General features: G+C 40.9%; 1 protein-coding gene across 1 annotated transcript; it reads left to right on the top strand.

Annotated features, from left to right (window-relative positions):
- Positions 1-126: 126 nt before the first annotated feature.
- Ap5m1 (adaptor related protein complex 5 subunit mu 1) lies at positions 127-26,592 on the top strand. The gene is made up of 8 exons (XM_075949181.1): positions 127-523; positions 7,806-8,454; positions 13,326-13,553; positions 14,827-14,966; positions 15,659-15,744; positions 15,835-15,953; positions 18,686-18,782; positions 22,128-26,592. The coding sequence occupies exons 1-8, from the start codon at positions 450-452 to the stop codon at positions 22,208-22,210; spliced, it is 1,476 nt and encodes a 491-aa protein (XP_075805296.1). The 5' UTR covers positions 127-449; the 3' UTR covers positions 22,211-26,592.
- The last annotated feature ends 158 nt before the right edge of the window (positions 26,593-26,750 follow it).

The following is a 26,750-nucleotide window of genomic DNA, read 5'->3' as shown; positions in this document are numbered from 1 at the left end:
CAGGCTGCGCGGGAGAGCGGCCATGAAGCAGAGCCGCAGACGCCTGTCAGCTGCCTCCCGGCGCCGCCCGCGCCGCTCCCATTGTCACCGCCTCGCACGCCGGAAGTGGCGCTGCGCGCGCCCGGCAGACTTGGCGGGGCGGGCGGGCCGCCGAGGCGCTGGTCTGCGAGCGGGCGACGCGCTTTGAGCCTCGCGGGCCGCCGTCCCGGAAGTGGGAAGTCCGTCGAGATTCCGGTGCGGGTTCCAGGACTTTCCGAGGTGTGTGTTGACTTCCTGGAGGGACGGGCGGACTTGAGTCACCGCACTGGAAAGAGCGAGCGTCTCACGTGAACGTTTGCGGCGCGCGGGGAACGCCGACGTTCCCCAGCGGAGTCCATCCCAAGGCGGGTCTGCTCTGGCAGAATGGCGGCTTTAGTTTCTGTGATGGTCTGATACTGCGGCGGCTTACCATGGCCCTGCGGGCAGTGTGGCTCGTCCGTCACGAGCCAGGAACTCCGCTCGGTGGCACCGTCAGGTTCTCCAGGTAATTGCGAGTCTGCTTCGTCAGGCGTGATGGGGCCCAGAACGGATCGTGTAGCAGTTTTCTTGTGTGCACTGAATTCCAGATCTGCCCGGAACAGCTCGCTGAGCGCCGCTGGGCAGGTGAATCTTTGTATCCTGTGCCTTCTGACATTGTTGTGAGAAATGAGTGGCTTGACACGTTGCTATCTTTGTTGTTGTTGTGAAGCAAAAATACCCCAGCTATTCTGGAACTCGCTATGTAGACCAGACTGACCTCGACAGACATTTGTCTGTCTCTGTATTATTGTATCTTAAAATGAATTCCATCTGTTTAAGATTGGTACAGATATAGTGAAAGAAAAAAACTTACTGAGCACTAAACCTGTTTCAGGTTTTCCAACTTTCAGTGGCAAAATTTACTTTAGAGTATTTTAATTCATTCTTCCAAAAACTCCTTGTGGAGCAATAAGTTTTCATCTTATCAGTGTACGTGATTGCTAGAAGTCATTATTGTTTGCAGTTTTTAGTGGCTGAACAACATAAAAGGAACAGTGAAAACCTAAATTACCATCATTTTTTCCTAGGTGACATAAATGACCTGATCCCATTTTAAGATTTTGCCATTTCTTACCAAAATAATTCTATGGCGAGGACTATACAGTAGCTTAAAATACAGAAGGTGGACGTGTACTCTTCTAAAAAATTTTTTTTAGTTATTTTTGTTTCTTTTCAGAATTTATTATTGAGTTCATTTCTCCACTTATTGATTGGAAATTTGGGGCTCTGTGTGTGTGTGTGTGTGTGTGTGTGTGTGTGTGTGTGTGGTTTCTGCAGTTCTTTATACAATATATTAACTGCTTTATAAAGTATAGCTGGCCAAGTTTTTTTTCCCAATCTGTAGGCTGTCTGTCTCTCCACTTTGCTTGTAGTTTTATTTGTTTTGCAGAAACATTTTAATTTCATGTCACTCTTGAGGTTGTTTCCTATTCTTGGCAGTATGTCTGAGAAGCCTCTGACTATCGAGTAGCTTTGCGTTCTTGGAAAGCAGCACCTCCACTTGACCTTCCTGCATGACAGAAAGGGAATGGGTTCTAAGTCTATGCTAATGTTACAAATCAGTAACAGTAAGCACTTGTGGGTGGTGTGGCTGAGGAACTCATTATTAGGTCTTTGTTGTCTTGAGACCGGCACTGCGTAGCACTGGCTGACCTGAAACTCACTATGTAGACCAGACTAGCCACAAACTCATAGATATCCTCCTGCCTCTGCTTCCCGGGTGCTGAGATTAAATTCATGCAACCAGCATGCCCCACCTCAGCTGTTACTTTTGCTTAAGTTTAAGTAGCACATGTACCTAGCGCCTACCATATTGGACACGGCAGCTCTAGTTACTTGATCTGTAGGAAGTTATGATTTCCTTCATTCAAATTCCTTAGTGACAGATGCAAGTTGCCTCTCCCATTCAGAATGGAGCTACATTTGAGGAGACATCCTCAAAGGGCCTTACAACATGTTTATAATGATTTTGACAAAATACTGACAAGCAGCTTCCCAAATGCTAACACGTTCATTAGAAATTAGTGGATTTCTGTACTTTTATGACTCTTCCTCTAACTTTTTGCCAACAAAGGTAATCTAATTTCTATTTGTATATCTTTCTCTAACAATATTTGCTCATCTCTTAGGTTTCCTTTTCTGTGAATTACCTTTATTTTCCAAAGATACCAATTTATCCATTCTGTATAATTTTGTCTGTTACATTTAAGCCTTTCGTCTATTTGAAGCTCAGCTTTGCATATGGTGGTAAATGGGAAATTCACCTTTTCTTCATGTTATTTGACAGTTTTCCTGACATTGTCATGTAAGCCTATATATCTTGGCTCACTATTGATGTTTGTTATATGCCTTTATATAAACACTGATCTATCTCTGTTCTATTACTTTGTCTTTTTTGTGCCAATGTTCTGATTTTATGCATTGTAATTGAAGTGAGACCTTAGTTAATTGAAAAAGTGAGCCCATTTGAAGAATTCATGCAGAGCTGAAGAGATGCTTGGTAATTAAGAACATTTACTTGCTCTTTCAGAGGACCAGAGTTTATTTCCCAGAACCCACCTGGGGCAGCTCACCAGCCACCACTAACTCTAGCCCCAAATGGATCCAGCATCTTCTGGACGCCAAAGCCATCTGCATTCAAATGCACATACCCACTCCCACCACTCCACATATGTAACATAAGGGCCAGGCTTGCTGGTTGGGGTTTCCGTCCTCCCCAGTTTCCACAGCCGGTAAGCCCCCAAAGAAAATCACACAGAGTCTGCATTAATTATAAATGATTGGCACATTAGCTCAGGCTTCTTATTAACTCTTGTAGCTTATATTAACCCATTATTCTTATCTGTGTTGGCCACATGGCTCAGTATCTTTTTCAGCGGGGCAGGTCACATCCTGCTTCTTCAGTGGTCTGGGCAGGAATGGGGGAAGAGCTTCCTTCTTCCCAGAATACTCCTGTTCTCATCGCCCTGCCTCTACTTCCTGTCTGGTTGACCCGCCTATACTTCCTGCCTGGCTAATCAGCATTTATTTAAAACATGATTGACAGAATACAGACAATTCTCCCGTACCACATATATATACACAGAATTGGGAAATGAAAGTCAAGTTAGTTTTCGGAATGCTTTCCCAGTTGTGCATATTACGTACTTTAGATGACACATTCAGACACATTTAGGTGAGTTTCACTACATCTCTATGAAGTTAACAAGTGGGGGGGAGTGTCACATGATTGATTCATCTATGTGTTGCTTTAATTCTGTATTATTGAATAAATTGCTAGTTTTGTAAAGTTCTGCATTTTCAGATTTCCGACCATTTGAAGCTGGTGTTAAGGCCAATAGATATGAATTAACATATGTTCCTTAGCCTGTCTTGGGAAGATATAAAGAAATGTATGTAGTAATATTTTGTAATCTACCACATAAAGCTTGCCTGAAAATCGCAGTACAGAGCAAGCCACTAGTAGCGGCCAGGCAGTGGTGGCACACACCTTTAATCCCAGCACTCGGGAGACAGAGGCAGTCAGATCTCTGTGAGTTCAAGGCCACCCTGGGTTATATGAAATTGGTCCAGTTTAAAAGAGAAGCAGAGCCAGCTGGTGGCAGCTCACATCTTTAATCCCAGCACTAGAGAGGTGGAGGCAGGGATGTAAGGTGGAAGGAGACAAGAGCTTAGATGCAGTCTAAGGGTTCAGTCTGAGCATGCAGTCTGAGGATCATAGAAATGGATGCAGTCTGAGGTTTTGTAGAGACAGCAGCAGTCTGAGGATTCTTATAGACTGGATCACCCCTTTGGTCCAAACATTGGTAGAAGAATTCTCTAGTGTTGACTGCTTTGCTTCTCTGATCCTTCGGTTTTTACCCTGATAGCTGACTCAACCAATTAGAATTCTTGTTATAAATGTGTAATAACCCTAGATTTAAAAGACAGTAACAGACCAAAGGAATCTATTCAAGTTGAGCTTGACAAACCAGTGTGTTTGTTGGGGTTACTTAAGGGAGCACGGGTGACTCACCAGAAGACACACCAGCCACAGTCCCCCAAGTTAGTTGTTTACCTGTTGTGTGGTAGGATTGGTGTCTTGGGGAGAGGAGGCCTTGAAAGGTTCCTGTCAGTACTGACTGCATCATCATAGATACTCTGCCTCCGCCCAGAGGAAATAGTCACAGCACTGCATATTCTCCACATACACACCAAAGAGTAGTGGCTATCACTTATGATTCAAGAGGGCGAACGAACTTATATAACAGTCTGGATGCACCTCAGATTGGTATTACACCCATAGTAATAGGGACACTTTTTTTAAAAGATTTGTTTATTATATACACAGTGTTCAGCCTCCATGTATGCCTGCAGGCCAGAAGAGGGCACCAGATCTCATTACAGATGGTAGTGAGCCACCATGTGGTTGCTGGAATTTGAACTCAAGATCTCTGGAAGAGCAGCCAGTGCTCTTAACCTCTGAGCCATCTCTCCAGCCCTCTATAGGGACACTTAATCCTGTCTTGAAACTGATGTTCTTCTGTCGGCTCAGTGGCTGCACATCATCTGCTATCCCACAGCCCCTCAGTCAATGCCCTGCCAGCCACTCCGGCCATGGCCTGGCCAGGATTCTGGTCCTTTGGCCCCAGCTCTGCCATGGCTGCAATATATAGGTTTAAATTAAGTCTCTATTGTTCTATTTACCAATAAGACTCAGGAGTCAAAGGCTGGGATGAAAACCTGCTAGCCCAGAGAGACTAAGTGGCAATTAGCTCACCTTGACTTTTGACTAGAGACACTGCAAGAGTCTCTTCCCTGGTCCCAGAACTGAGAAAGCTCCAACTCTAGTTCCCGCCCTTTCCTTCCTGTATGCCTTCTCTGTTGAAATTGCTGGCTTCTCTATGACCAGTTCTGGTCAGCTAGTCACTGGATCCACCCCTGATTCAAGGTAGAACTTTATTGGGCACTGTTGGGAGTGTTAAGAGTATGAACAAAAGATCCCACAACATGAAGCAAAACCTCAATTAGTTTGAAACAATAGATTAAATCAGCTAACAAAATATTAAACACATATTAAGACATTGTGTAAGGTCCTGGATTAGTTTATTTTCTTTATAGTCAACTGTGGGAGTAAGACAAGTCACTAATGGTATACTAGCAAAATTTTCCCTTTTCAATCAGAAAAATACCTAAGAATCTAAGTGAAGGACCACTAATTAATAGATTATTTCAATGCATTATTTTATTTATTATCAAACATTAGTATCTTATTTGAGAAAAATATTGTTATGAAAATTACAAAAAGAAATCTTGGTAGTTGCTATCCATTTGCTAGGTTTTAGTTTGTTTTTGGTGCTGGAGATTGAACCTAGGGTTCCATGCTTGCTAAATACATTCTCTTGACCTCTCATGTATTTTATAAATAAGAAAATGGCCTTAGGAGATTATATTAGTCAGGGTTCTCTAGAGAAACAGATAGATAGAATGAACATTTTGTGTGTGTATTATAGTGTGTGTGTGTGTGTGTGTGTATGTGTGTGTGTGTTTACTGAAGTGGGTGACAGCCTTTGGTCCAGCTAGTCCAACAATGGCTGTCTACCAATGCAAAGTCAAAGAGTCCAGTGGTTGTTCAGTCTGTGAAGCTAGATGTCTCAGCTGGCCTCCTGTGTACACTGGAGTCCCCAAGAGGGAGTCCCCAGTGCAGAGAAAGAATTGATTTGCCAGCAAGATTGAAGGGAAGCAAGCAAAGAGAGTAAGCTCCCTTCTTCCATGACCTTTATATAGGTGGCCCAGATTAGAGGTGGAGCTTCCCACTTTAAAAGATTTAATTTAGAAAAAAATCCCTCAGAAATGTGCCCAGCCACATGGGTTTTAGTTAATTCCAGATACAGTCAACTCGACAACCAGGAAGCGCATCACAGAGGGCTTGCTTATTTACTCAGAAAATGAGGAGTTGTAGACAACTTTATTCTGGACCTTAAAGTAGAAGGAAAAGGAATAAAGAAAAGTATGTGTTTTGAAAGTGAAAAACAGTGTTTAGGACCTAGTGACTCAGTCCTTAGCCCTGGAGAGAGGTGTGGCCGTGATTAGTGGAGTCTCACAGAAGACTGAAGGGCCTGCGCATCTTCTGGTTTGTAATGGGGCAGAGAGGTTAGAAGTTTACAGTCTACCCAGAGCGCATAGACTGTAAAGGATTAATTTGATTTCTCTCTCTTTATTATCTCTAAATATCTTCCAGTACCATAGAGATAAGCCAGTATTACAAAATGATCTCCCCTATTTAACAAGGGTTGTTATGAACATTCACGGTATCTGTTATTCATTATGTAAATTACTATCATCTCAATAAATGAATCTAAAAGTTTAGAGGCATAAATATAATCACTTCTTTGTGATTAATCTAAGGTAGAATTAAAAAACAAAACCCCTTATTATAGATACTTGAGAGAAAATAATTTATTTTAATTCAAAGCTTAAGGGTACAGTCCATCAGGTTGGAGACATAGTGGTCCAGGAGCGTGAGACAGCTGGTCACACTGCATGCACATCAGGATCAGAGAGCAGCTAATACTGCCCCCAACTCTTTCTCCATCTCATTCAGCTCAGGACCCAGCCCATGAAGTGAGGTCACCCGTGTTCAGGGTGGGACTTCCAACCCCAGCCTAATCTAGAACGTTGCCCACAGACAAACCCAAAGATCTGTTTCCATATGGGAAATTGCTTTTCTCTTGGCTTAGTAGCTACACCTGAATCTTCTGCTATTTTAACTACTGCTGCACCCACCACACCGTAGTCAACATCCTTCCCCTCGGACTGCGGCCTGGCAAGGTTTCCTGTGGTCACCATCTCGGCTGCAGAGGACAAATGTAGGTTTTAACTAAGTTTTTTTTTTTTTTTTTTTGGTTTTTCGAGACAGGGTTTCTCTGTAGCTTTGGTTCCTGTCCTGGAACTAGCTCTGTAGACCAGGCTGGCCTCGAACTCCCAGAGATCCACCTGCCTCTGCCTCCCGAGTGCTGGGATTAAAGGCGTGCGCTACCACTGCCTGGTTTAACTAAGTCTTTATTATTCTGTACACCAGTAAAACCTTGGGAGTCAGATGTTGGTGTGAAAACTTGCTAGATCAGAGAAGCCAAAAAACAACCAGCTGAGCTTCCCTTTCGGCTGGAGACCCAACAAGAGAAGCATCTTTCCGTTTATCTTAAGCCAAAGATCAAAACTCTCTAAGTCCCTACCTACTCCTTCCTGTGCATCTCTCTATCCATATTCCTGGATCCTCTGTGCTCTCTTTAGCTAATTCTTGTCAACTAGTCGCTGCCTTCACCCCTGATGCAAAGTTGACTTTATTAACAGTGTCGGAGTTTCACAGTGTGATCGAATATCCCGCAACACTAAATCCCATCAAGTTGATAGTCAGATTAAGCATAACATCTACCAAGAGGGAATCTGAGTGGTTTTAAAACAAAGGTTTTGAATTAGAAACGTGTACTCTACCTGTTTAAAAAACTAATTAAATTGAGTCAGTCACTTTCCACAGTAAATGGTATATTCTGTCACTTGAGATAACATCCTAAATAGAAAACATTTGTTCCAGTCAGACATTAGCAGGTTTAATGGCTCAGGGTTTTTTTCTTCGGTAGTGCATGTTATTTGTTCATTGGTTTATGTTTTATAGCTGTGACTATTTGCCTTCTGTCTTAAAACCTTTTAATTCTCCCATTGATGTACATGGAAGAATCATTTGTAATGTTTCTGTTTCCTTGATGCAGACGATACCCTACTGTTGAAAAGCGAGCCAAAATCTTCAATGGAGTGAGTTATGTTCCTGTACCCGAAGATGGTCCCTTCCTGAAGGCATTACTCTTCCAACTGAGATTATCGGGTGATGGTAAAGACTTTGTGGAGAGGCGTGATAGCTGCTCACACACCAACAAATCACCCGTCTATGGACTTTCAGTAGGCGGTGAAGAACTCTGGCCAGTCATTGCTTTTCTGAGGAACGATATGATTTATGCAAGTGTTCCACTGGTTGAACAAGCCCTATCTCCCCGCCCATCTGTAGTTAGTGTTAGTGGAGTCTCACAAGGCTTGGAACTGCTTTTCGGGATACAGGATTTTCTTTACTCCTCAAGTCAGAAAAGTGACGCAGACCTAAACACAAAGTTGAGTCAGTTGCCTGACCTGCTTCTGCAGGCTTGTCCTTTGGGTACTCTGCTGGACACTAACTTGCAGAATTCACTGACTAGTGCTAATTTCTCATCTGTGACTCAGCCGCACAAACAGCCAGCATGGAAAGTTGGCGCATACAAAGGAAAGCCTCAGATTTCCATTTCTATCACTGAAAAGGTGAAGTGCATGCAGTATGGTAAACAGGACGCAGCGGACACGTGGCAAGTTGTTGGGACAGTCACTTGCAAGGTGAGCTTTTCTCCAGGATTTGCTTTGTCACATCATTTAACACTGAAGAACAGGAAATTTTGCAGCTTTTCTTGTACAGTTTTATAAGTTGTGATTGTTATCCTTAGCAGCAGCCATGAAATTTTGTCTTTCTGTATTTCTTACAAATTGTTCACTTAGTGACTATTATGTAATGAATTATCTCTTTGCTCTAAAATAGACATTATCTTAATAGTTTCCGTGGGTCACAACTTTAGGAGCAGCTTTGCTGGGAATCTTCAGTAGAGAATCTCATGAGCCTTTAGTCAGCGTGTTGGTTGGATCTTATCATCTGAAGATCTGTCTGGGGCTTGAATATCTGCTTGCAACATGACTCTCATGACTGGCAAGTCAGTGTGGGCTGATGGGAGGAGGCCCTGTCCCCACTTCACATGTCTCCACTGGTGCTTGAGTGTCCTCACCACTTGGTGGCTGTCCTCTGTCAGATCAGATAGTGTGTGCTTGTGTGTGTGTGTGTGTGAAAGAGAGGAGGATTCAAGCTATGGTTCTCACGACGCACTCTGAAAAGCCACGGCATCATTTCTACTACGTTAGGTTTGTTAGATGCAAAGCCGATCACTAAGTCTGGTTACATGAGGACATACAGAATCAAATCCCCCTCCAGAAAAGAGGTGTTTGGGACACCTTGTGAATATCCTTTAGCACCATCTCACTTCCATTTCTCTAGAACTGACAAGTCCTCTGACTTCACATCAAATAACAAGAGGGTGCTTATTTTATTTAAATAGCTCAATGATAGAGTTATCTGTCTTAAAGTTAGAAAATGGGGACAGTGGAAACATCAGTACAGATAGCAATGGTTAACATCTGGTTGAATAATAATCAACAAAGTCCTCCAATTAAACACTACATTTATGTATTAATAGTATGTTCAAATATCTTTTTTGGTCCTTTATTTTATATATTTTGTAAATTTAACATTTAGTTACTATATATAAATCCTATGAATAAAGTATATTTTAAGAACAGAATTAGATAGGGAAATTGACTCTTTTTTCTAATTAAAGTAACCTAAAAGTTTTGTCTATGCTAAAAGTTTCTGTTCTATTCAAAATTGCATTCAAATTGTTTATCCTATTAGGAAGAGAAGCTTGAAAAATCATGGGCTGTGTCATTCATCACTCGTAAGGTGCTGAGTCTTTTCCTTGTGAGTTCAGTGCAATAAAAATTAGAAAAAGCTGCTGTTCTTCCTCCTGGATGTTACACATATTGTGATTAACATAATGTGTACATTTCTCTGCTCATTGTTAAGCTGACCCTAGTTTCTTGTTTGCGGGAAATATGAGTTACTGCCTTCGTCCTGGTTCAAATGACTATAATGAAAATGTTTTTTTAAATAAAGGAGGGGCTGGTGAGATGGCTCAGCCTGTAAAGGTACTTTTCTCCAAGCCTAACAATCTGAGTTCCATTGCCAACTCTCATGTGGTGAGAGAACCGACTCTCACAAGTTGTCCCCTGGCCTCCACACATGTGCTGTAGCATACATGCTTATACACATATGTATACACACATACATGCTCATATACACTAAAATAAATCAATGCAATTTTCTAGAAAGTGCTTTAAAGTGGGGAGGGATAATGGCGTATACCTCAACCTAATGGTAAATGTTTGTCTGAGGCTGTCCATTACCTCTAAATGACCTTTGTCATTCCAAAGTCACCTAACTTTGTAAATCTCTTATCATTTAAAAATAAGATAGCCTTCTATGTGTCTTCTTCTCAAGTCCAGATTGTATATGCCAAAGGACTTTTAAAAAGCATATACAGATTTCTTTTAGAATGGCGGTCCTCATCCTGTACTTCCGGTATTTTAAGTGGCTGGACAGCAGGAGTTGTGACGGTTTCCATAATGGTGCAGTTTCTTCAATCTCATTGCAAATTATACACTGCTAGGGAAAAATTTAATGAACGTAAATGATGCTTTAGGTTTTAATACTATTTACTCTTAAATATCTGGGTGTTTATTATCTCAATAAATAACAAAATCAAGTCTTTTATTCTTGCTAATCTACAAATGTAATATAACACCTATTTTTAAGTTCAAATTTGAAATTTGATGTAATTGTCACCACGTAGGAAAAAAAGACCTTTCTAAGCTACTAATTGTCCCCCAGCACAGTTCAGAATGCCTGCCTACTGTTGAAGCAGATACACTATGAATTCGTATGTGTTAAATGATAGATCAGATATTACACGGTGAGATGGCTCAGTGGTCAAGAGCAGGTACTGCTCCTGCAGAGGATCTGAGTTTGGTTCCTAACACCCACATGGTGGCTCACAACTGTTGAATTGCCATTCCTGGGCATCTGACACCTCCTCTGTCCTCGGTGGGCTCCTGCTTACATGTGATGCACATGCATGCGCCCTGGCGAATACACATAGCATAAAATTAAACAGGTATTTGAAACATTTCAAAGTGAAAGATTTTATATTGATATTGGGGAAGAAATAAGGTTGCAGATTAGAAAAGGGTATGAAATGGAAGCAGTTAAAACTGTTCTATTTCAGAGTTAAAACTGCTCTCCTGTGAATAGCAATGGATGTGTGTGTGAGGAAGCACAGAGTAGCTCTTGCTGAGAAAGAGCGCGAAGCTGCAAGAGGGGAACAAATAGGAGCACAGATCACATGGTGACTAGTGGTGACCGCGTGTGCAGACTGCGTGTAGCATCTAGAAAGCACAGATCACATGGTGACTAGTGGTGACTGCGTGTGCAGACTGCGTGTAGCATCTAGAAGCACAGATCACATGGTGACTAGTGGTGACTGCGTGTGCAGACTGCGTGTAGCATCTGACCTGAGCACTCTGCCTGCCAAGTCCTTTTGCTAAACGCCTTGTGTGTCTAATCAAACATGTTTCGTTTGGCTAACTGGATCCAGCACTTTACAAACTGAATAAGGGCTGGAGGGATGGCTCAGCAAATAGGAGTACTTACTGCTCTGGCAGAGAACCCAGGTCTGGTTCTCAGTGCCCACACCAGGCAGTTCACAGCTAACTGCTTGTAACTCCAGCTCCAACGGGTCCATTGTCTTCTGATTCCGGCTTCCACAGACACAGTACTCATTGTACATACCCACACATAGACATAATTTAAACTAAAATAAGAAGTAAATGTCAAGTTAGAATTAAGGTTCAAGGAGGGCCCCGAGTACACCCTCTCCCCACACCCACATTTATACACACACAAGTAAGGTGTGTTGGTGTAGGCTTATGAAGTAAAGACATTGAGACTCAAGTACCAGAGGAGCTGGGGAATGAATCTTTTCTTTTGATTACAGAAACAAGTCAGTCAAGACTTCATTCTGGAGACTGGACTAGGTAGAGGAGTTCACAGAGAACTGCGTGTCAGTGTGTTGAACCTAAAAGCTGGGATTTAAGGAAAGGGCTGGGAAAAGTGCTCTATCATCTGGGATTTAAGGAGAGGGCTGGGAAAGTGCTCTGTCATCTGGGATTTAAGGAGAGGGCTGGGAAAGTGCTCTGTCATCTGGGATTTAAGGAGAGGGCTGGGAAAGTGCTCTGTCATCTGGGATTTAAGGAGAGGGCTGGGAAAGTGCTCTGTCATCTGGGATTTAAGGAGAGGGCTGGGAAAGTGCTCTATCATCTGGGATTTAAGGAGAGGGCTGGGAAAGTGCTCTGTCATCTGGCCCTGGTAGTCATAACATAGAAGCTCATGAAAAGACCTATGGAGCTGTCTTCCCTGCCTTCCCTGACCTCCCAAGGATAATGAAATCCTTCATGGTTATCCTACCATGGGCAAGCCAACTCAGTCACAGAGGAAGAAGACCCAGTGTCTCCATGCTGAAACACAGTTAGGCGGTGCAGTGCAAGGCTTACACAATCAAAATGAACTAGGCACAAAGAATGCAAGGCTTTCTTTTAAACCTTTATTTGTGTGTGGGGGGGGGGGTTATGAGTGTGGGTGCACATGTCTCAGCACACAAGTAGAGGTCAGAGGACAATTTGGGAGAGTTGGTCCTCTCCTTCTACCATGTGAGTCCTGGGGATCAAACTCAGACTGTCAAGTTTGCCTGAAAGTGCCTTCCCCCGGAAAGTGATGGCTCCTGACTAAGTAAAATACTATATCGGGAGAAAGCATGCCGGCAAGGACCAGCGGGTGTTAGGTGCACATGGAAGGACAAGATGGTGTGGTTTATTCAGAAAGAATGCAGAATTTCTATACGTTTGCAATGTAATTAAGGGATAGAACACTAGAGTTAGATGGGAACCAAATGATGGGAGGCATAAAAGTTTACCAAGTGAAAGAGGAGCCATTGAAATGTCTGAGTCTGCAGTCAGTGTGGCTGGAGGGCTCGAGCAGTGCTTCTCAAACTTCCTAACGCTGTGTGCCACCCTTTCATACAGTTTCTGTGGTGCCCCCTCTCCTGCAACCATAGTTCCCATTGCTACTTCACTAATTTTGCTACTATTATGACTTGTACTCATTGGATCTGATATGTACGACCCCTGTAAAACAGTCGTTCAGCCCCCAAGGGTGTCATGTCCCACAGTTTGAGAACCACTGGACTAGAGGAAAACAAGTCAGATTGAGCCAGTAAACAGTAACATTGTAAGGGCCTGGTTGCCAGGGTCCTGAGAGAAACCAGTAGGTTTGAACTAGCTGTTATAGGGGCTTAAAGGAGAGCCAAGGGGTCAGTGAAGACTCTCTGACGACTGGCTTAGCTAACTATCAAATTGCTAATCAGAAAACAGAGCAAAGAGAATAATGCATAGGGAAAAGATACATTGGGAGAAGTGACTTGAATTCAGAAAAGCCTCAGGTAGGCTGCACTGCTGAAAGACCTTGGTCATTCTTGTTTCTGCTTGCATTCCAGTGTGACTTGGAAGGAATCATGCCAAACGTTACCGTCAGCTTGAATCTCCCCACCAATGGATCTCCACTTCAAGATATTATCGTTCATCCTTGTGTGACTTCTCTTGATTCAGCCATTCTGACCGCGAGTAGCATTGATACAATGGATGATTCTGCATTTAGTGGGCCTTATAAATTCCCGTTCTCTCCGCCTTTGGAGTCATTCAGCTTATGCCAGTACACTTCTCCGGTAAATCAGCTTGGCACTGTTGAGACGCTGCTGACACACTGGTGAATGCTCCTGGATGGAAATTTTTCATGAGTTATTTACAGGGCAGGAAGGGGTGGATAAGATAAATGTTCACGTCTTTGAATAGGCTACCTCTTATCTCTAATGTCTATAACAGCATTAACTTTCACAGTCAGCGAAGTTTTTTCTTTTTAATCTTTAACTAAGAATCCCAGATCACAGGATGGACCCTGATGTAGATTTAGTCATGGTTTTAAATGCAAACACGAAATAACTGGCAGGCAGTCTTAGCTAAGCAAACGTGGGGTATTTGTAGCTGTTTGTGCTCACTGTGTGTCACTGTCCTAGGCGCTTGCGTCTTTTTCTCTAGTGATTCCAACAAACCTTAAAGTAGATGGTATTGTGTCCATTTTATAGATGGTGAGAGTCTTAGAGAAGTTAAATGACTGATAAGTGGCAGAGCCTGGGTTTGAACCCAGGTCTTCCAAATTCCCAAAGCCTGACATGTTTTTACTATGTTGTGTCAGTTGTCTCTATTTCTAATTATCAGCCAGTTAGATTCGAAAACCCTGCTCCAGACAGATTGACTAGACGAAATTTATCTTGAAGGATTCTCATTATCATTCAAGAAATAGATGTGGGCTACCTGAGAGTTATAAGCAAAGCTACGACAGTCTCCCTTGTCTCGCCTCTCCTTCCCAGTGTTCCCTGTCTTTTGGGTCTGCTCGCACATGCTCTACCTACATAAAAGGCAGACTTCCCTGTGTCTTGTATAAATGTACCAATAAGATGTCTCGCTCAAACCGGCATACAGGCAGTTTCCTCTTCAGTCAGTCATTAGTGCCCAGCTAAGCTATTGCTGAGCTGGGGGCTGGAGAGGAGAAACAGTAGTCACAGGACAGGAAGGGAGCATTTGAGCTGTGGGCAGAGGACCCGTGCTGAGGTCTGAGAACACGGAAGAGCAAGAGTAGGAGCAAGTGTGTTCTGTAAGGTGCCTTTCTGGTCTTTGTTCAGAAAGGAAGGGAATCTGCTCTCGGGACAGATGTAGACCAACAAGGCTGTTGTGGAAGCAATGTAGAACAGCCCTCTAGCATTAAAGCCATGCCTACATGATAAATATATACAGATTTACAAAGTTTTATAAAATTTTATGTATTTATAATATGTATGTATAGCTAATAAATATATTACTACAGGGCTTTTTTTCCTGTCACCATTTGTATCTTTGACTCATTAACATGAGAATTATATTAAGAGTTGTGTCTGTTTTCAGGTCCCTGTCCCACCAATATTGGGTTCTTATCACATGAAAGAAGAAGAAGTACAACTGAAAATAACAGTTAATTTAAAACTTCATGAAAGTGTAAAAAATAATTTTGAAATCTGTGAGGCTCATATACCTTTTTACAACAGGTAGGGACAAGTAATATGGCGCCATGATTGCTGTCCTCTGATGTATTTCTGTCCCACAATAAAGTGTCTTCTTCATTTACCATATTTTTAAAAGCTAAGTAATTTTGTTATTCAAATGAGTACTGATTCTGAACTAAAATGTAATCATGATAAGAATCTATTTACCTTTAGATGATGCCTCAATTTTTTCCATTTAAACTTGCAAATAAATTCCAAACTTAAGTCAGTGTAACTTCCTCAAGGGCCGTTGTGCTTGGACTTCTATCAGTGTCTCTGGTCTATGGAAATCAATCTTAACCACCAACAGCCTGGTGACTTAGCCAGTTAGAGCAGAGGTCAGTTCTACTTTAAAATGTGTTCAGCAGTGTAGCTCTTTACAAAAAGTGTACTTAATTAGTAAAATCATAATTTTAATCTACCAATGCATGTGATATGAATATAATCTATATGATTTTATAATTGTCTCTAGGAATACTAATGTGATATATAGTTGCTGTAAATGTTTATGTGATTTCTGCTGTTCTCTAAGATCTGTATTCATTTTTTGTTCTCCTGCAGTTGGAATATAGATCTGCTTTTATAATGTAAATAACAGTAACAAGATTTGAATCATCAACTTTAAAACTTATATCTGAGGGTTTTTTTTCTATGTTTTCTCTCTCTCTCTTTCTCCTTCTCTCTTTTTCTTAAAGAGGTCCGATTACCCATTTGGAATACAAAGTTAGTTTTGGTCAACTTGAAGTATATCGAGAAAAAAGTTTATTGGTCTGGATTATTGGTGAGCAAGGTTTTGTCTATTGATTTTTTTTTCTCATTTGCTGTAGAATTTTCTGTTTTAGAATAATTGATTGATACATTTGTGTTTTAGGCCAGAAGTTCCCCAAATCAATGGAAATTAGTCTTTCTGGAACTCTAACGTTTGGCGCCAAGGGCCATAACAAGCAGCCATTTGATCACATTTGCATTGGAAATACAGCATATGTAAAGGTAAGCACATGGAGCACTGCATCAGAAACCCTCATTTAGTTCTAAGCTGCACATGTATTTGAGCTTTAGTGTTTCCTAGCACTTTTTGTGTAGCTAAGTTCCTTCTTAGAAACATTTATTGGGTGGGGGAAACAGGATATCTGCCTTAGGCCAAACTGCTCTCCAAATCCCTGTGTAAGACTAGTTGGCTTTAAGCTTATGAGCCTCCTGCCTCAACCTCCCCTAAATGCTCAGACAAACATGAGTCACCACGGCCAGTGGTTTTCCTGTTTCACCAAATGCTCAAATTTTAAGGAAAGTAGTTAAGAATAGCCTAAACACTCTAATTTAAGCTACCCAACTCTTAGTGATCAAATTAGATTTATGTTCAAAACTAAGATGCAGCCCTTGATTTCAATAGTTTTCAATAGTACAGATTAGTGACTGGTCAGTACTAACTGCTTTAGGTGTCTTGGAGCAAGCGTGAGTCCTTCTGGCCAAAGCAAACTCTGAGGACGATGTGAGCGTGAAGGCTGACTAATATCTTCATCTCAACAATGGGTTAACAGCCACCATGTGAGCATGAAGGCTGACTAATATCTTCATCTCAACAATGGGTTAAGGGCCACCATGGCCCAGTGGGTCAAAGCTCTACCCAAGTTCAGTCTCTGGAATTCAGAGTGGAAAGAGCCAGCTCTCAAACATTGTCCTCTGCCATCTCCATCCACACATGGCATGTAAGTGCCTCTGCTCACACACAACAGCACATAGTGCGCATGCCGCATAAGCATAGTATTTTTTAAAATGACTTAGAAAGTGAAAGGAGGCGAACACGGTTTCAGAAGCCAGTGCTAGGAATGTGAGTTCTCCATAGGAAGGGCAGGTGATTCAGGTTGGAAGAGAGAGCCTGGATATCCTCAACCTTTGCTAGATGTTTCAGTTTCTGAGAATGATTTGTTTATGGGTGTTAATCTGCAATGGATTCAAGCAAAGTGCATGATGACAAAGACTGTATGACTCCTACCCATTCTCTGTTTGATCCTCAACATCTAGTCCAGGGCCTAGCACACAGGTATTTGTTGAATATGCATGTATGTACGTACGTACATATGTATGTATACCTGGTAATAGCAACATACCTTAATGTAAATGTCCAACAGATAGCTAAAACCCTAAAATTTGATTCACATGAAGATTCACCGTATAATAAGGATTTAGGAGTACCCATTGAAAAGAGTTGATACAAGAAAATGAATAGGATCATATAAATAAAAGAAAATAAGGAAAGATTCAGAAGAATCAGTAAGGAAAATTGAAGGAATAACCAAAAAGTTTACGGGAAGGAGAATGCCATCAGAGAAATCAAAGATGAAAGATAAATAAATATCTATAAAATCAGCAGTAGTGAGGGTGAGAATACACTGCTAAGAATTTATATTTTTCTGTGTGGGCTTTGACTTTGCCTACTATTATGTTTTAAGGCTTATTATTTAAATTTTTGATTTTTTTTTCAGAAAAAAAAATACAGAATGTTACTACATTGTGTATGGCAAGGGCTGTTTTTTAGAATTTTCTTGCTCATTTCCTTCATTTAACCAGTTCCAGTCTGATCAAAAGCATATAACAAATGCATATAATAAATATGGAATGGACCTCGTCTACATAGCTTCTAACACTGAGAGTTAAAACACTAAAGCAGCACAAGCTCTTTGCTTTCCTATTATGTGAACTGCTGTAAGAAAGAGATTTTTAAGATCTGAAAAATATACACACATGCACACATATAAAATTGGAGAAATTTGCAGAGAAAAGAGGAGAAAAAAAAAAGTATATGGCTTGGTATGTAACGCAGAGATGGAGGGCTTGCCGGGAACATGCAAGGCCCCTGGTTTAGTGTAGGGGGTGGTGTTGAAAAGATAGCAGGATCTTGGCAAATGAGGTGTTTACCAACACAAATGAGAACCACAGCCCAAGGAGCCTAGAAAGGTGTTAACTCCTCATCTTTACAGCCCAGTGTGGTGCTAGCATTCACAGTGATAACCGTACATCACCGATGGGATCCAAGAGCTGTGGCTTACATTTTAGAAAGTTTTCTAGATGAGGAAAGGAATAACTTGATAACAGTTCTGTAAGAGATTTTGGTTATCAGAAAAATGAGGTAGAGCGTGCCATTTCCCCAAGCATGAGATAAGCTGGTATCTCTTCTTGTCATGATTGCATTTGTGTGCTTTATTAAAAAGCATACACATCCTACATATTATATAAATGTGGTTGGGGCTGGAGAGATGGCTCAGTGATTAAGAGCACTGGCTGCTGCTGCTCTCCCAGAGGAGATTCCCAGAACCCACATTGTCCCTGCCCTCTTCTGGCCTCTGAGGGCATCAGACACAGATGTGCATGCCGGCAAAACGTCTATACACGTAAAATTAATTAACTGAACAAAGAATGTGGTCTGAATTTATCACAGATAGCCTGCTAGGGAGAAAAGACTATATATCGCTCTATCAGAAGTACAGCAGGAGCAGTTCTGAGTTCAGATGCACGGTCTGCTGCACATACTGAGTACTAACTACTTCCCTGTGTGCACCAGGGTTCACGTTAATGGAGCACTGGATGGGTTAAGCACTTACAAAGAAATGGAACTAGTACAAAGCGGGTATGCACACATTTATTATGTGTTTTCACAACTGTACTTTAGTATTTGGGTCTTAGCAAATAGTCGCCTCAATTGACTCTTTCTCTCATTTCCCTAGCTTCATTTTAGGATCTCAGATTATACACTCACTGGATGTTATGCCGATCAGCATTCAGTTCAAGTTTTTGCATCAGGAAAACCAAAAATAAGTGCATGTAAGTTGTACAGGTTCAAACTAAACAGGATTAAAATGGTACTGTGTTGTCACTACTTACAGCAAAATTAAAATGCAATGAGACTTGGAGATTGGAATTTTATAAATATTTCTTTGGCTTGATTCCTTCCCACATAACCCTTGGTGAACTTTATGTTGTCTTCTGACTTGTGTTTAAAAACAGTCTGGATGAGCAGGCCCCGTTGGTGTGGCTTTAGTATATAGCATATATGTGGATCTGCTCTGGCTATATTAAACTCCCGTCTGACTCCAATGTATGTAACTTTGGAAAAGCTGCTGAACGTCTTAAGTTTTAGTGTCCCTATTTCTAAAGGAGAAGTTAGAGGGAACTGTTTGGTGCTCTGAAGGCAGTGGGCCTGGGAGAGGAGCCTAAAAACAAGGGGCCCACTCTATTCAGAGCGTCAGACAGTTTACACTCTGAGGGCTAGGAGGAGTCTCCTGAGCATAGTGTCCAATCTCAAGGGCAAGCCACATAGTAGTATATAAACCATAGCAATAACCAGTAATGAAGACTCAGAGTTAAACCCACTCCTGTCTGCTTCCCCTAGGGGTGACAGGAAAGCACAAGCCAAGAACAATTCCATCTCTGAAGAGACTGAGGGCACAAGACTTCTATTCTGTTTTCTTGGAGTTTTCTCACAAGCACTCAGAATCCCCCTCACAGAACTCCATGCTTGGACTGCGCTCCACAGGAGTGGCCAGATGGATAAAGACACTGTTGTCAGGCCTAATGGCCTGAGTTCTAGCCGTGGGACCCCAGTGGAAGAGAACTGACTCTGAAAGTAGTCCTGTGCATGCGTGCACACACACCACATGCTGTCCTGTACACCACATGCTGTCCTGGGCACGCGTGCACACAACACCACATGCTGTCCTGTACACCACATGCTGTCCTGTGCATGCGTGCACACACACCACATGCTGTCCTGTACACCACATGCTGTCCTGTACACCACATGCTGTCCTGGGCACGCGTGCACACAACACCACATGCTGTCCTGTACACCACATGCTGTCCTGTGCATGCGTGCACACACACCACATGCTGTCCTGTACACCACATGCTGTCCTGTGCATGCGTGCACACACACCACATGCTGTCCTGTACACCACATGCTGTCCTGTGCATGCGTGCACACACACCACATGCTGTCCTGTACACCACATGCTGTCCTGTGCATGCGTGCACACACACCACATGCTGTCCTGGGCACGCGTGCACACACACCACATTGCTAGGTTTCTTTGAATGTAATAAAAAAGTTAATGAAGTAAAAATGACAGTATTATATACCTTATAATTTTTGCGAATAGATTATATTTTAAAATTTAATTATTCTTGGTAAATGCCATAGCCACTAAACATCATTTAGCACCTTCTCCATCCTACCAAAGGACAAGCAATAGAAAGATGATTTCCTGCCTTCATTAATTGTATTGGTTGTAAGATGCATATATATTTACATATATATGCTGTATGTGAAAATATGTATATATTTTTAGATGAATATATCAGGAGGTAAAAAGCAAAACTTAAAATTATTCAATTTAGCTTCAGTACATACAGGTGGCATATAAAAGTAAGTAGACTGAAGTAACTCGGTAAAGGTAGGGGTAAGAATGTCAGGTTATATATCTAGCTAGGAATAATCCAATTTATAAAAGTTCCTATATTTAGGGACATTTGTTTAGTTTGTTTGGGCAGTACTTGGGATACAACTCAAGGCCTCGAGCTTGTCTAGCCTCAGACTTAGGGTCCTAAACATTGGAAGACTTTATGCCTGAATGCTTTAGAAGAACTAGGAAACCTTATTACAGAACCTAGACAATTTCTATAAATGGCAGTAACTCTGTGTAGTGGAGTCAGATGGGCCAGTATTCCTACCTCTGTGTTGTCTCTGTGTTTTCTCCTCTAGCAGTCTTTTGCTGCTTTTAGGTGAACTGATGGAGGCATGTCTATAGTGTATATGTTCTTTTATGAAAGTATAATATTAAACAGTCATCATTATGTGTGTCTAAATAGAGATGCATATTTTTCATCTTCTATGAAAAATGTTATCTCTTTAGATAATAACTAAAATATGTTTAAGTGTTTTATTAATATTAACTAAATACAATTTTCAGAAAGCATAATAAAGGTTTCTATAATATACGTGTTCTTTAATACATCAGTAATATATCTATTTTTATTTCTTTATTGAGATAAGGTCTCAACTCTATAGCCCAGTATGGCCTCCAGCTCACCATCTTCTTGCCTCAGATTCCCAAGTCCACCAATGCACAGCTTCTATTTGCCCTTTCTATAAAGAATATTGAATGTGAGAATTCATTTCAGATGAGTCACCGTACCTAGCCCTTTATTCCTTCACACTTTCATTTTGCCTTGTACTGAGTATACAGTGTGGCTCTGCGAATAGTTTAGTAAAAATGTTCATTTTAATAGTAGCATTTTTCACCAGCTATGTTCCAGATATAATTACTATGTGTTTTATGGACATTAACTCATTAAGCCTCACAGCACCTTATGTGCTGGTATCTCTGTGTTATGGCTGGGGACACTGGTGGAACAGAGGCCATGTGAAGTAAAGGACATGGCTGAGATTCAGACATGGGCAGTTGGCCACTGGAGCCTGTCCTCTGAACAGTGTGCTGTGCCGCCTCCCCGTATTGCTAAAGCGGGAACAGGAAAGGTGGCGTGATTCTATGGAGTTCGTGCTGAGGGCATGAAGCAAGGCAGAAAAGGCTGGGTTATAGTCAGTGATGCGAATAGTAAGAATGTGTGTATTCCACGTGACATAACTTCATCAGTTTTATTACTTAGAAAACTTTGATTCAAGGAGGTTACCATTTGTCCAGAGTGTAAAACTGAACGCACAATGCTTAGATTGGAGCCAAACCAGAAGAAACAGGAAAGAAGCCTCCTGAAAGTGCTGTGGAGAAGTGGGTAATGATTTGTGTCTCCAGCTCTTTGATTGCAGTAATGAATGCCTTGACTAGAATTCAGAACTTGGTAGAGGTCATAGAAGGAAAACCAAGAAAAGTAATGGTTCATTAGAAATTCAACTAGCAATGTAGGAAAAACAAACATTTGGTATAAATAAGAGGTTTCATATAATGTGGTCTGCCCAAATATTTATGAGTTCATTTTAATGGGATCTAAGTTGTAATAAAGCCTCAATAGGGTAAAATAAATAGAATACTTCAAAGTTATTATCATGACATGGCTATACTCCACAAGCTATCAAAAACTGATAGCTTCATTCTCTTATTGGGTTTTTGCTAAGATTAAACATTTTTATCATTTCCTTTATTTTTCCTTTTGTAGATCGGAAACTAATTTCTTCTGACTATTACATCTGGAATTCTGAAGCTCCTGCTCCAGTAACATATGCTTCATTGTTGCCATGATTTTCTCATGGGATTTATTTATTTCTTCAAATGGGATTTATGTGATGTAACATTCTGTATTAGAATCATAGTATTTTTATTTCTTTGTATTCATATAACCTGTGACTGAAAAATCACTGAATGATTTCTTCATCCAAACATTTATATCTGATGTCTTTAGTCTGATATAGTGTGAAAAAATTTATTCAAGGCTAATGTCTTCCTTTCTTTGTTGCCCTCTTATTTCATGCCAGTGTGACTCAGGACATATGAAAGTAGTGATTCATTTTGACTTAAGACCAGTCTTGGTCTCCATGCCATATGTTCCTTCCTGGAACTGTGGCAGGCCTCCAGGCTCAGTCCCAGCCAGGACAGGCCCAACCGTGGCCTCCTGTGGGACAGGCTGTGCTAATCAGTCAGAGAGTCCTTTTCTTGAGTAAGAGCTCAGCCTTCCCCAGCACAGTCTCAGGCAGCTGTCCTGTGGGTTGTAGGGACCTACAAGGAAACTGTGCTTATCCAAACCTCAGCAAGCAGCATGCTATTTCAGAATAGCCATGATCTGGTTAAATAATCACAAATCCTTTCTTTGAAAGCGGAGATACTGCTCAAATAATAATCTGCTCTTCATCACATCCCTCCTCCTGGCCAATAAAGAACCTGCATAACTCTATTCAGTGTTCTTGAGCTACCCACTGTGCAGCTGAGGATGACCCTGAATCCCTCTCAAGTGCTGGGATTTCAGTGGTGTATCACCATGTCCAGTTTGTTCTCCGCTTCTAGGGAGCAAATTCAGCTTCATGCATGCCAGGCAAGCCCCCGTCCAGCTGAGCTATGATGGTAGCCCAATAACCCCTCTCAGGCTCCTTTAACTGACTTAATAATCTGCCCGAATGACGTGTTTAGGGTACCAGGCGACCAGGCTGCAGTACTTCAGAAGATGAGCACAGTGGTCTGTGATTATTCAGTGTCCTTGGACAAGGTTTTAAAAATAATTCTAGCTATTATACTCTTTTTTTTTTTTAATTAAAGTCTGTTAACGAATGAACTCAGGTAAACTCAAAAGCCCTTTCATGGATAAAAAGTCATTTACACTAATTTAATGTAGCATATTTTTCTTAAGTCTGTCCCTGTCATTTTCTCTATCATTTTCTTGATTCCTTCAAAACCATCTACCGTGTTATCTTCTACCCATTTCTACCATCTCGCTTCATATTCTGCTTCAGAGCCATGTGTTGTCTGTTGCCAAGCTGAATTTTAAGTGCAAAAAAAAAAATTAAAGATCATGAAAACTTAACTGATGTCAACTGAAGCCTGACCTACCCCTCAAAGAAATTAGTGACATACTAATATTTAATTGGATTTATCCTGAGTTCTATTTCTTTTTTAAAAATGAGTCTTCTAAAAAGGGCTTAGAGAAAGCTGCTGATTCTTCAGAGAAGAGTTAAAACCATTGAGGAGGAAGTGTGTATAAACTAGGACTTGAAATACATTTTCAATTAGGGTCATTCCTACTCATTATAAACCCTCTTTGCCTGCAGAGCTTCTCACAGCCTCAAGTTCTGTTTTCACAGTCATCCTAAGTAAAGAGAAGAGGGTAATTGCCAGACCAGGACGGTAACTTGCTGTCCCAACTCACCCAAAGGAAGTCAGCAGTGAAAGAAAACACAGTTCTGTGGTTTCTATCACTCCTCAACTCAAAGTGTAACATGGTACTTTAAGTTATTAGGGTAGCCGTTTGGAAATTTTGACTGTACAAATGCTTAGCAAATTGTTCTAAGGTAGACAGGACACATTCATCTGGAAAAATTCAATATATAATCCCTGAGGCAAACTCTCTTCATAAACAAATTAGAAAAACCAGTGACCTCTAATTTGACATTTCTAGAAACCTAGGGAAAATCTAGGGGTTCCTAGAAAAGCATGGGGTGACTGGGAAGCAATGCCATCTGTTGCTGTTCCGTTCTGACAACACTAGGGAGCTAAAAGCCAGCCCACATTTCATCCCATTGAGATCAGCTGGGCACACTGATGCTTTTGATTTTTGTCTAGAAACCTGTCACTTCAGGATAATTTCTGAAGACAAAGCTTGTTCCCGGTTTGGTAGGTGACCTGTTTAATGTTTTCCCTGTGTCTGGGAGCTCCTTAGTGTAATTAGCGACCTTTGAACTCCACAGCTAATCCTGAGCTATTTTGTATTCCTTACTCATCTTTAAGGCTGGACCTTTCTTTTTTTCAGAGTCCACTGCCACAATTAAAGAAGAAACAGCTGCATTTCAAAGGGATTCCGATTCCAGAAGCTTAACTGTGATTGACATGTTCTTATTCTAAGCTATAAGACACTCTCAGAGTCCTTTCTTTGGTTAGAACTTCAATCATTTTCTAAAAAATTATCTCACTATGGATTTTATTCATTTTCTTTGATAGCTATTCTTTGCAATTTTTTTAACTTGAAAGGTGCTTTGCATTTGCAGTGAATATGAGCATCGACTTCCAGTGACAGATTTGGACGGGGTTAGACCTGCTCTAGATACCATGTTGCTAAATTCCCTTTTAGTGCCAAAATATGATTATGAAATCTGATATCTATGCTGTAGTTACTCTTACTCAACCCAAAGAGTTAAAGAAAGTTTTAAATATCTGCGAATGAACTCTAGAAAAGATGGGTCATGATTTGGGTAAAACCTGTTCTCCATTTATGTACTAAGCAACATTGTAAGGCTCAGAATGTAGTACTCGACAGTGGGGATGTCTTACACTGTTAAAACAATTGAATCTGCTAACTGGGAATGTAACATTAGCCCATCTCAAAATCTTTTTTTTTCTTGCCATCTCAGTATTTCTACTGTTGCAATATTGTGGTCTTAGATTTCATGTGCTGTGTTTAACAAAGACATTTTGCACATAGTAACCATTGCTGGTTTTTTTTTTCCTGTTTCTTGTTACAATATAAAAAAAAAAGAAGAAGAAGAAGAAGATAAACAAAAAAACCTTAAGAGGCCCTCATAGATTCCTCCAGTGCCCGTGGGAGGTTGTAGGTGGAGTTCCTCCCCAGGGCTTGCTGCCCTAGCAGAGGACTTGTGGAGACAAAGGTCAAAAAAGGGATGTTAATAAACAGTCCTCAGGTTTAAGGGACTTTTTAGGATTACATCTTAAATTCCAACAAATCAGATTTAGGAGTTGCTGAAAGTGAAATTGATCCATCCCTCATGCAAACTTGGCAATACTTTCCTGTCCCGTTTGCTGGATAGTCAGCTGTATGATCAGATTAGAAGCCATTGTACCCCGCTGCTGAAAGGAAAGAGAGGCAAAAAGCTAAACACGGGATGAATTCTGAACCTTTTAACCTGGCTGGAGTATGTTGGTTGCTGTTATGCAAATACCTCCAATCCTCCGCTAAGTTCCGTGGAAATAATTTTCTTGAATGACAGGTTGATTCAGCAAGGATTCAGTCGCTGATTAATCCCCCTTTGATCTAGGGTATTTCACTTAACTACCAGTTACCTCGTTCTGACAAAGTGCAGCCGAGATTAGGGAGATCACTAGAACACAACCAGCCCGTGCGTTTATTCTCCATAACCTTTCAAAGCAAGGGCCAAGAATGCAATTTAGTCCCAGTTTTTGAAGATGCAAAGTCCTGTCTGCTAAGTTACAAAGTCAATTGAATACCAAATGAAGTTTATTTCTTATGTAAGAGAACAAACTTTTTTTTTTTGCTCTGTGGAACAATGATATTAGGAATCACAGGTTTTAAAGAGAGTAAAAACAAAGGCTACATTCCAAGTACAACTTTTTTGTCTCGTGCATGAGTGCATTCTCGCTGCCCCTAGTTAAGCCAAGAATCAAAGGTGTGGCTGCAGTTATGCTGAGAAAACTCTTGTGTTTCATGGGATCGCCCCAGCCATCCCTGGCACTACTGAAATATGCACTGCTCCCTACAGCAAGGGAGACAGGCAGCCCGCAATCTTGTTAGCTTTTCTCTTCTTGAGGAGGTGGAGCCTTATGTTCTCATTAAAATAACTGCATTCATTTTCCCTAAATGGTATCATTGCCAAAGTAAGTCATTCTCTTAATTGTCTCTGTCTTTTGCTTTATCTTTTCCCCCATATACTTAAACTTTGAAATAGTCTGTGCAGTAATTCAGATGTGTTTCATGCTATTTTCAAAGAATCCACTTTTTAAAAACTATTATCAATATTAGTATTTTTCTAGATGTCAAATTATTCCTTAAATATCCTTCAAAACCTATAAAATATAGATACATAATATGTACACAATAATTTGTAACAAATTTTGTTTTTAATTATTGTTGTTAATGATTAACTTTATAAATAAGACAAAACCTTTAAATGTTATATAGTTGCTCATTATCCTGTAGTAATCTACAATAAAAGCTACTGTTTAAATCATTTTGTATGCTTTTTTTATTCAAACCTTTGTACTTAATTTATAAATCAAAACAACTCAAATGCATACACAAATTTGTGACACACTGGCCTCCTGTAATTCTAAATTTTATCATCAATTTTCAACTGCTTTGAGAAAAACAATGTAAAGCTGGTGT

The sequence above is a fragment of the Microtus pennsylvanicus genome, chromosome 15 (genome assembly GCF_037038515.1).
Source record: "Microtus pennsylvanicus isolate mMicPen1 chromosome 15, mMicPen1.hap1, whole genome shotgun sequence".
NCBI classification, from domain to species: Eukaryota; Metazoa; Chordata; class Mammalia; order Rodentia; family Cricetidae; genus Microtus; species Microtus pennsylvanicus.
The sequence above is the reverse complement of the archived record's forward strand: the minus strand, read 5'-3'. Positions and strand labels throughout refer to the sequence as shown.